This window comes from Rhinopithecus bieti, unplaced genomic scaffold, assembly GCF_001698545.2.
Source record: "Rhinopithecus bieti isolate Rb0 unplaced genomic scaffold, ASM169854v2 scaffold_61533, whole genome shotgun sequence".
Classification (NCBI taxonomy): domain Eukaryota; kingdom Metazoa; phylum Chordata; class Mammalia; order Primates; family Cercopithecidae; genus Rhinopithecus; species Rhinopithecus bieti.
Genome location: NW_016823925.1, coordinates 136,577 through 146,590, shown reverse-complemented (window position 1 = coordinate 146,590; position 10,014 = coordinate 136,577). Strand labels below are relative to the sequence as shown.

At 48.2% G+C, this 10,014-nt stretch overlaps 1 protein-coding gene across 1 annotated transcript in view; it reads left to right on the top strand.

The window, feature by feature from the left end:
* The first annotated feature begins 2,144 nt into the window (after positions 1-2,144).
* The window catches only part of DDB2 (damage specific DNA binding protein 2), a 26,219-nt gene continuing 18,349 nt past the window's right edge, over positions 2,145-10,014 (top strand). The window contains exons 1-3 of the mRNA XM_017862026.1: positions 2,145-2,462; positions 3,540-3,676; positions 4,060-4,251. Coding sequence (XP_017717515.1) covers positions 2,336-2,462; positions 3,540-3,676; positions 4,060-4,251 — 456 coding nt within the window. The 5' untranslated portion in view covers positions 2,145-2,335. The remainder of the gene's footprint in view (positions 2,463-3,539; positions 3,677-4,059; positions 4,252-10,014) is intronic.

Here is a 10,014-nt window from a genome sequence, read left to right as displayed (position 1 = left end):
TATTTTCAGTAGAGACGGGGTTTCACCATGTTGGCCAGGCTGGTCTTGAACTCCTGGCCTAAAGTGATTCACCTGCCTTAGGCTCCCAAAGTGCTGGGATTACAGGCTTGAGCCAATGCGATTGCCTACCATTAATGCATTTTTGTATATCTCCTCCCAGGTGATCCTCCGAGGTGGGAGGATCACTTGAGCCCAGGAGGTCACAAACTGTCAGGCAGGGGGCTTAGTGGGTGGAGGAAAGGCCCAGCAGTGTCTGAGTAAGCCCTTTGCAGAAGGGCTTTGCCTACCTCTTTGCAGAAACTAGGGTGCATCCAAACTGTCTCTTCTCAGGCTAGGCAGGACAGGCCTCACCTCGGAACCTTCAAGACTTGGACTTTGGCTGAAGCCAGGGCGTAGGAGTTCTAAGTCCCACTGGCCACATGTCCTCTGGCCCATCACTGTCCCAGTCTGCTCCTAGGTGGACACTCAACAGGTTAGGCTAGTCTTAGTTAAAAGCAGTGTGAGGCCGAGAGGCTGGGCATGGTGTAATCCCAGCACTTTGGGAGGCTGAGGCAGGCAGATCACGAGGTCAGGAGACTGAGACTATCCTGGCCAACATGGTGAAACCCCGTCTCTTAAACACAAAAAAATTATCCAGGTGTGGTGGTGCACGCCTCTAGTCCCAGCTGCTCCGGAGGCTGAAGCAGGGGAATCACTTGAACCTGGGAGGCAGAGATTGCAGTGAGCCGAGATTGTGCCACTGCACTCTAGCCTGGGCGACAGAGCAAGACTCCATCTCAAAAAAAAAAAAAAAAAAAAAAAGAATCAGTGAGGAGGCTGGGCACGGTGGCTCACACCTGCAATCTCAGCAGTTTGACAGACCGAGGTGGATGGATGCCAGGAGTTCTAGACCAGCCTAGGCAACATAGGAAGACCCTGTCTCTACAAAAAATGCAAAAATTAGCTGGGTGTTGTGGCACACACCTGTAGTCCCAGCTACTCGGGAGGCTGAAGTGGGAGGATCGATGCCCAGGAAGTCGAGGCTGCAGTGAGCCCACATCCTGCCACTGCACTCCAGCCTGGGTGACAGAGAGAGGTCCTGTCTCAACAAACAAACAAACAAACAAAAACCAGCCAACCACCAAACAAACAAAAAAGCAGTGAGGGTCAGACACGGTGGCTCATGCCTGGAATCCCAGGACTTTGGGAGGCCGAGGTGGGAGGATCACTTGAGCCCAGGAGGTCCAGACCAACATGGGAAACATAGCAAGACCTTGTCTCTACAAAAATAAAAAAATTAGTCAGGCTTGAGGACGCAGGTCTGCAAGCCTACTTGGGAGGCTGAGGTGGGAGGATCAGTGAAGCTTGAGGTCAAGGCTGCAGTGAGCTGTGATTACATCACTGCACTCCAGCCTGGGTAACAGAAGACAGACGACGTCTCTAGAAGAAAAAAAAAAAAAGGCAAGGCATTCTAATCATTCTCCCTTCACAGAGAAGCAGCTTGGATTCGATGGGGCTGTAGTTTCTGGATTCCCACTGCAAAGCTGACCGCTGGTAGAGCCCAGCGTCTAACTTAGGAAAGGTACTAGCTCTCTCCAAAGCCGCCACGCCCCAACTACACCTTGTAGCTACCAGCCAATCCCAAAGCCCGAGCGGGCGTCATCACCAGTTGCAAGGCGGGAGCCAGGGCCTTGGCTGGCACCAGGCCTCCTCCTCGGACCCGCAGAGGCCTGGCAGCGCCTCGTCTGAGGAGGGTTCGTGTCGGGAGGCCAAGGCTGGATGATCACTTAAGCCCATGAGTTCAAGACCGGCCTGGACAACATAACGAGACCCCGTCTCTCCAGAAAAAGAAAAAAAGAGAGAGAGCAATTAGCCGGGCGTGGTGGCGCACGCTTGTAGTCCCATCTACTTAGGAGGCTGAGGTGGGAGGATCGCTTGAGCCCAGGAGGTGGAGGCCGCACTGACCTATCATCGCGCCACTGCTCTCCAGCGTGGGCGACAGAGCCAGACCCTGTGGCTGAAACAATAAAACATAAAGCCGGGGGCCATCTTTCCTCCGGGCAGGTCAGCTGACCCGGGCTGGCACAGGCCCTGGCGCAGTTCCCGCCCCTCCCGAGAGCGCTGGCACCGCCCCCTCCCCGCGCTCCCGCCTTCCAGGAAGGGGCGGGGTCTCCTAGACGGGTGGGGCCGGAGCTCCGAGCTGGTTTGAACAAGCCCTGGGCATGTTTGGCGGGAAGTTGGCTTAGCTCGGCTACCTGTGGCCCCGCAGTTTTGTAGTCCCCGCCTTGTTTCTCCCCAGAGATCTCTCAATCCTCCCTCCGCATACAGCACAGTACCCCTTTGCACGGAGGACGCGATGGCTCCCAAGAAACGCCCAGAAACCCAGAAGACCTCCGAGATTGTATTACGCCCCAGGAACAAGAGGAGCAGGAGTCCCCGGGAGCTGGAGCCCGAGGCCAAGAAGCTCTGTGCGAAGGGCTCCGGTACTGCCTGTGCCTGCTGCTTGAATATTTCCGCCTTTTGGGGTGCTCGCGCAGGAGGCTGCAGCGGGGGATGGGTGCTCCGAGGCTCCCGAGGCCGGCGCAGGTCACGGATGCCTCCGGCTGTGCATTCTACCTGCAGGTTCTTTGACACCAGAGCGTTTAGGCTTCAACACCTCTCCCGCCAGGTGACAGGAAGCAGACGAGCTCCGTAACAACAGACACACGGACTTGTCAGATTCCTTGTTTGTAGCAGGGTTCTTGCACAGTTTGGACGGCTTCAGAGAATCCTACCTTTCCTGGCACTGTGTGTGCTGGATTTCATAGTCACGCTTGTTAGCTGCACGTCCTAGGTGGTCAGTTGTGCAAGCCCCCAATTCCTTCCCTCCTTAGAAAGCTCATTCTCTGAGGTTTACTGGGGCTTGAACCTGGGGCTATAAGGAGTTTCGAGACACTCAAAAACTGGAGCTGGGGCTTGTTAATCAAGTGGTTTTTGTCCATGAGAAGAAAGAATTGGTTGTCAGGACGTCGGACCTATAGTGATTGGGTCCTCAAATACAAGTTTGGTGATCTGGAGTTGTTGCTTTATTGCTATTCTAATTTCACTCACCTCCCCAGAAGTAACCTAGTTAAGAGCATTTTCAGGCCTTCCTATTCCTTCTTTTCCTAAAAGGTGACTTCTGCCATGCTGCCCTAAAATATTTTTATTGTGCATTATATGTGATTTATAAAATTGTGACCCAGTCCCATCTCGTTTTGCAGCCCAAAATGGGAAGAGTTCTGCAGTGTACTTTATTCTTGTGTGTTTCTTTGGCTGGGGTCTCAGGAACCCTGCACGATTGTATTTACTTTCATTTCAGTCTTACTGTTTGGGGGAGTGCTTTGGAGAAGGGGCCAAATCCCTACTCATTTTTTTTTTATTTCTGGTGCTGGGTGAGACCGCACAGACATGGAAAGGCCTCAGGAGATGATGAGACAGAGATTAGCCATGCCGAATGAAACAAGGCTTCCTTTCAGGGAATTCAGCAGAAAAACCTTTCGTGAGATTGGAGAGGAAAATATGTCTGTTCTGCTTGGCAGGTCCTAGCAGAAGAGGTGACTCAGACTGCCTCTGGGCGGGGCTGGCTGGCCTACAGATCCTGCCGCCATGCCGCAGCATCGTCAGGACCCTCCACCAGCATAAGCTGGGCAGAGCTTCCTGGCCATCTGTCCAGCAGGTAAGGCATTTTTTGCCTCAAGTCCTCAAGGGTTTTGCACGTGCATTTTTACTATTGCATGCTCCCAAATTAGATGATGGCTTGGTTCACCAGCTTGTCAGAGTGGTCCGATCACCCAGACTGTGGTGACTGGCCTACTGGGCACTCAGCCAGGTAAAAAAGTCTTATGTTGTAAAGGTCCCAGCTGGAATGCACTCTGCCCCTTTTGCTTTCCCAGATTATTAGTTCATGTGCATTGCAAATATTTTCATGCACAGGGCAGGCAGTTAGCTTTCCTTTCGTGGGAGGACTTGGCTCTAGGGCTCATCTGTGAAGGAGGCAGAGATTGACAGTTTACCCAGAACTTGGGTTTTAATTCAACCTAATTCATTTCTCTCTGGCAGGGGCTCCAGCAGTCCTTTTTGCACACTCTGGATTCTTACCGGATATTACAAAAGGCTGCTCCCTTTGACAGGAGGGCTACATCCTTGGCGTGGCACCCGACTCACCCCAGCACTGTGGCTGTGGGTTCCAAAGGGGGAGACATCATGCTCTGGAATTTTGGCATCAAGGACAAACCCACCTTCATCAAAGGGGTGAGCAGTTCCCCATGCCAGGTCGTGCTAAAGAAGTAATCCCAGCACTTTGGGAGGCCGAGGCGGGCGGATCACCTGAGGTCTGGAGTTTGAGACCGGCCTGGCCAACATGCTGAAACCCCGTCTCTACTAAAAATACAAAAATTAGCTGGGTGTGGTAGCAGGTGCCTGTAATCCCAGCTACTCAGGAGGCTGAGGCAGGAGAATTGTTTGAACCTGGGAGGTGAGGTTGCAGTGAGCCGAGATTGCACCATTACGCTTTAGCCTGGGCAACAAGAGTGAAACTCCATCTCAAAAAAATAATAATAAAAAAAATAAGGAGTGTTTATTGAAGGAATGAAAAGGATATTGATGTCATCCAGTAATTGTCAGGAAGAGGACTGGGATCAAAAGTAACTGTGGGCATTTTCAAATACGTAAATGGTGATGATATATATTTTTCTAATGCCTGCCCTTAAAATACTAGAAGATATAGACTATTGATCACCCATAGAATTGAAGCCCCTTCTGGGCCGGGCGCGGTGGCTCACGCCTGTAATCCCAGCACTTTGGGAGGCCAAGGCAGGCTGACCACGAGGTCGAGAGATCTAGACCATCCTGGCCAACATGGTGAAACCCTGTCTCTACTAAAAATACAAAAAATTAGCTGGATGTGGTGGCGTGCGCCTGTAGTCCCACCTACTTGGGAGGCTGAGGGAGGAGAATCGCTTGAACCCGGGAGGCGAAGGTTGCAGTGAGCCGAGATCGTGCCACTGCACTCCAGCCTGGGCAACAGAGTGAGATTCCATCTCAGAAAAAAAAAAAAAGAAAAAAGAATTGAAGCTCCTTCTTACCACACTGACCTCATCTTACACCACTGTCTTTTCTCACTTCCTATGCTGTAGCCACACCAGTTGTTTCTATTCCTGAAACCCGGTCTCTGTAATTGCTGTTCCCTTTTACTGGAGTGCTTTTCCCCGTGGTCTTCTCATGGCTGGCGTCTTCTCATGCAGATCTTTGCTGATTCTACCTCTTCAAAGAGGCTTTCACTGGTGGTCCTTACTCATAACATAGATTCCACTCCTCCACTGTCATTCCCTGTATCATGACCCTGCTTCATGTTTCCCCCAAGTGTTGGCCAGTGTCTGAGATCTGATGCTTATTTGTATGTGTTTGCCCACTGATGGCAGGGACCCTGCCTGTCTGGTTCACCACTCTATTCCTGGTGCCTGGAACAGTCTGGCCTAGAGTAGATGCTTTATATTTGTTGAATGAATGAGGGGCTTGAAGTGTAATTGAGGAGATGGGAAGTATACATATGAGGTAATTAACAATACAGATGCCAAGTGCTACAGAATATGAAAGAAGGAAGAACCCCTTGTGAATTGGAGTCAATAGAGGAGACTCCACAGATGAGCAAGGAGGAGCAGTATTAGGTAAATGGAGAGAAAAGAAGGAAAGGCGTAATGTGATTGGGTGAGGTTTGGCATAGAGTTCTTGGAGATGGTCTTTGTTGTGTCAGAGTTTATCATCCGTTGCTGAGGGGTGAGTGTGTTGTCCCCTCTAAGAGACCTTTAGCCAGCCCAGCTGGTGGCTAACATTGGAGGGCTGTGCTGTGAAAAGTGACACTGGGTTTAGAGCAGGAGTCACAAACTTACATGGCTCCAGAAGCCAAACAGAGCGGGGAAAAAAAAAAAGAATGTATGGTGGTAGCGTCAGGGGTAAACTAGAGATGACCGTTGTACAAAAATGTAGGTCTTGTGCTATAAAATGTGATTTTTTCAAACAAAGCCACAAATCCTCATTTTTTAATGTCGAATATCTTGAGTTTTTAAAAAATTGTAAAATACTTGTAACATAAAATTTATCACCTTGGCCATTTAAAACTTTTTTTAAAATAATGATAAAATACATATAACATGAAATTTACTTTCATAACCATTTTTAAGTGCACAGTTCAATGGCATTAGGTAAATTGTGTAACCAGTCTCCAGAACTTCATTATTTTTTTATTTTTTTTATTTTTTGAGTCTCATTCTGTCACCCAGGCTGGAGTGCAGTGGCACAACCATAGCTCACTGCAGCCTCCACCTCCCTGACTCAAGGAATCCTCCAGCTTCAGCCTCCCATGTAGCTGGGACTACAGGTATGCACCACCATGCCTGGCTAATTTTTAGAGATGTGGTCTCTCTGCTTTGCCCAGGCTGGTCTCAAACTCCTGGCCTCAAGCAATCCTTCTGTCTTGTCTTCCCAAATTGCTTGGGATTACAGGGCTAAGCCACTGTGCTGGGCCTCTAGAACTTCATAATATTGGCACTGAATAAAATTAAACACACATCTCAGCTGAATTCTGCTTCAGCCCACTATTTTTCTAACTCTGGTTTAAAGGTAGAGATGGGGGGAACCCAGGAGGAGGTCTCTTAAGTGGAGGGATTTGGAGAGCAGCCCACCAGAAAAGGCCAGGTTAGACAGGTATGGGAGACTGGAATTCAAGGTGTGAGATGGGTGTTCAAGGAACAAGTGCCAGAAGGCCCCAGAAAGGCAGTCAGAGGAGTGCTGTGGACAGAGAGGGGTAGGTTTCCTGCTTAGCTAAAGAGGCAGGTGACTGCCAATAAGGCAGCTTGAAGTCAGAACCCAGAGCTCAGACAGGAAGAAATTTGTTTTCTTGTTTTCTCCAGGAGTCTAGGACATGGGAATAGAGGAATTTAGCTTATGCCTGGAGATGGGAAGAAGCAGTGTAGGGTATTCTAGGGGAAGATCTTCCTGACTAACAGGGTAATGACAATTGCTTTGAACTTGTGCCAGACTGAGATTGTTTTTTTTTTTTTGCGTCACCTTATGACATGCATGTAACTTTACAGTGTAAGCTTTCTTTACACTGTAATGAAGATTGGTCTAGGCATTGAATTTCGTGACTTGCAGTTGCAGGGAACTAGGTTGGAGCAAAGGAAGGGTATGGCAGTCTGGAGGAGAACTGTCTGGTTTTACTCTCAGATGCTGACAGCAGAATGCTGATTTGAGACCAGTTACTGGAGGAGTAACAGTGCCTCATTTTGTCACTTCTTTAGTCATCTGACCTTGGCTGTGACCTTTACATTCTTCAGGCCCTTGGCAAGGGAACATGTATTATAGTTTCACAATGAAGATAGCTTAATTTTATTACTATTATAAAAACAATGTATGAGGCCAGGTGCAGTGGCTCACGCCTGTAATCCCAGCACTTTGGGAGGCCAAGGTGGGTGGATCACCTGAGGTCAGGAGTTCAAGACCAGCCTGACCAACACATAATGAAACCCTGTCTCTACTAAAAATATAAAAATTAGCCGGGAGTAGTGGCACACGCCTGTAGTCTCAGCTACTCGGGAATCTGAGGCAGGAGAATCGCTTGAACCTGGGAGGTGGAGATTGCAGTGAGCCAAGATGGTGCCACTGCACTCCAGCCTAGGCGACACAGAGAGACTCCATCTCTCAAAAAAAAAAAAAAGTATTCTTACATAAAAAAATACAGAAAAAGTATAGAAAATAAATTAAATATGATCCAATATCCCCATTTTCAGCATCCCTCTGTGCATGTGTACACTTTTTTTTTTTTTTTTTTCCGAGTCTGAGTCTTACTCTGTCTCGTAGGCTGGAGTGCAGTGGTGTGATCTCACCTCACTGCAACTTCTGCCTCCTGGGTTCAAGCAATTCTTCTTCCTCAGCCTCCCAAGTAGCTGGGATTATAGGCATGCACCACCACACCCAGCTAATTTTTGTTTTGTTTCGTTTTTTTGAGACAGAGTCTCACTCTGTTGCCCAGGCTGGAGTGCAGTAGTGTGATCTTGGGCCCACTGCAACCTCTGCCTCCCGAGTTCAAGTGATTCTCCTGGCTCAGCCTCCTGAGTAGCTGGGATTACAGGCACCTACCACCACGCCCAGCTAATTTTTATATTTTTAGTAGAGACGGGGTTTCACCATGTTGGCCAGGCTGGTCTTGAACTCCTAGCCTAAGGTGATCCACCTGCCTTGGCCTCCCAAAGTGTTGGCATTACAGGTTTGAGCCACCGTGCCCGGCCTAAAGTTTTATATTTTTAGTGGAAATGGGGTTTCACCATATTGGCCAGGCTGGTCTCGAACTCCTGACCTCAAGTGATCCACCCATCTCGGCCTCCCAAAGTGCTGGGATTACAGGCGTGAGCCACTGCACCTGGCCTGGGGTTTTTAAATTATCTCTTTATTGAGGTATAGTGGACATAAACTGCACCTATTTTAAGTGTACAGTTTGGCTGTTCTCAGCCTATGGGGTAGTCCTACTCCATAGGAGCAGTAAATAAATAAATAAATAAATAAATAAATTGTAAAATTTGATGAGTTTTGACGTATGTGTACAACTGTGAAGCCATTACCACAATTAAAATAACTCACATTTCCCCCCCTTTGTAGTATATTTGGGGTGTGAGAGATAGATGAGTTGTCTATGCCCTTTTGTAATCCACTCCTCTCTACCCAGTATCTTATTCACTGTAAACTGCTGATCTACTTTTTATTTTTAGAGATTAATTTACATTTTCTAGAATTATATATAAATAGAATCATAGAATATATGCTCTTTTATTTTTGTTCTAACTTCTTTCAGTATAATTATTTGAAATTTATCTACATTTTTATGTGTAGTGTTTTTTTTTGTTGTTTTGTTTTTTATCTTTCTGAATAATGGTTCATTGTTTTTTGTTTTTTGTTTTTTTTGAGACGGAGTCTTGCTCTGTCACTCAGGCGGGAGTGCAGTGGCGCGATGTCGGCTCACTGCAAGCTCCGCCTTCCAGGTTCACACCATTCTCCTGCCTCGGCCTCCCGAGTAGCTGGAACTACAGGCATACACTGCCACACCCGGCTAGAGATGGAGTTTCACCGTGTTAGTCAGGATGGTCTGGATCTCCTGACCTCGTGATCTGCCTGCCTCGGCCTCCCAAAGTGCTGGGATTACAGGTGTGAGCCACCACACCTGGCTGGTTTTTTTTTTTTTTTTTTTTTTTTGAGACTGAGTCTCCTTCTGTGGCCGGGGCTGGAGTGCAGTGGCCGGATCTCAGCTCACTGCAAGCTCCGCCTCCCAGGTTCACGCCATTCTCCTGCCTCAGCCTCCCGAGTAGCTGGAACTACAGGCATACACTGCCACACCCGGCTAGAGATGGAGTTTCACCGTGTTAGTCAGGATGGTCTGGATCTCCTGACCTCGTGATCTGCCTGCCTCGGCCTCCCAAAGTGCTGGGATTACAGGCTTGAGCCACCGCGCCCGGCCTTTTTTTTTTATTTTTAAGACAGGGCCTTGCTGTGTCATGCAGGCATGATCACGGCTCAGCATAGCCTCAACCTCCTCGGCTGAAGCGATTCTCCCACCTCAGCCTCCTGAGTAGCTGGCACTACACACACAGGCCACCATACTTGGCTAATTTTTAAATTTTGTTATAGAGACAGGGGTCTCACTGTGTTGCACAGGCTACTTTCAAACTCCTGGCCTCAAGCAATCCTCCTGCCTCGGCCTCCCAAAGTGCTGGGATTACAGGCGTGAGCCACTGCAACCAGTCGCATTGTATTGATATGCTACAGTTTATTCATTTACCTGTTGAAGGACATTTGGAATTTTCTCTAGTTTTTGAATGCAACGTATAAAGTGGCTGTGAACATTCACGTACAAGTATTTGTGTGGATATATGTTTTTATTTTTCTTGAGTAAATACTTAGCAGTGGAATGGCTGGATTATAGAATAGGAATTTTTTTTTTTTTTTTTTTTTTTTTTTTTTTTTTTT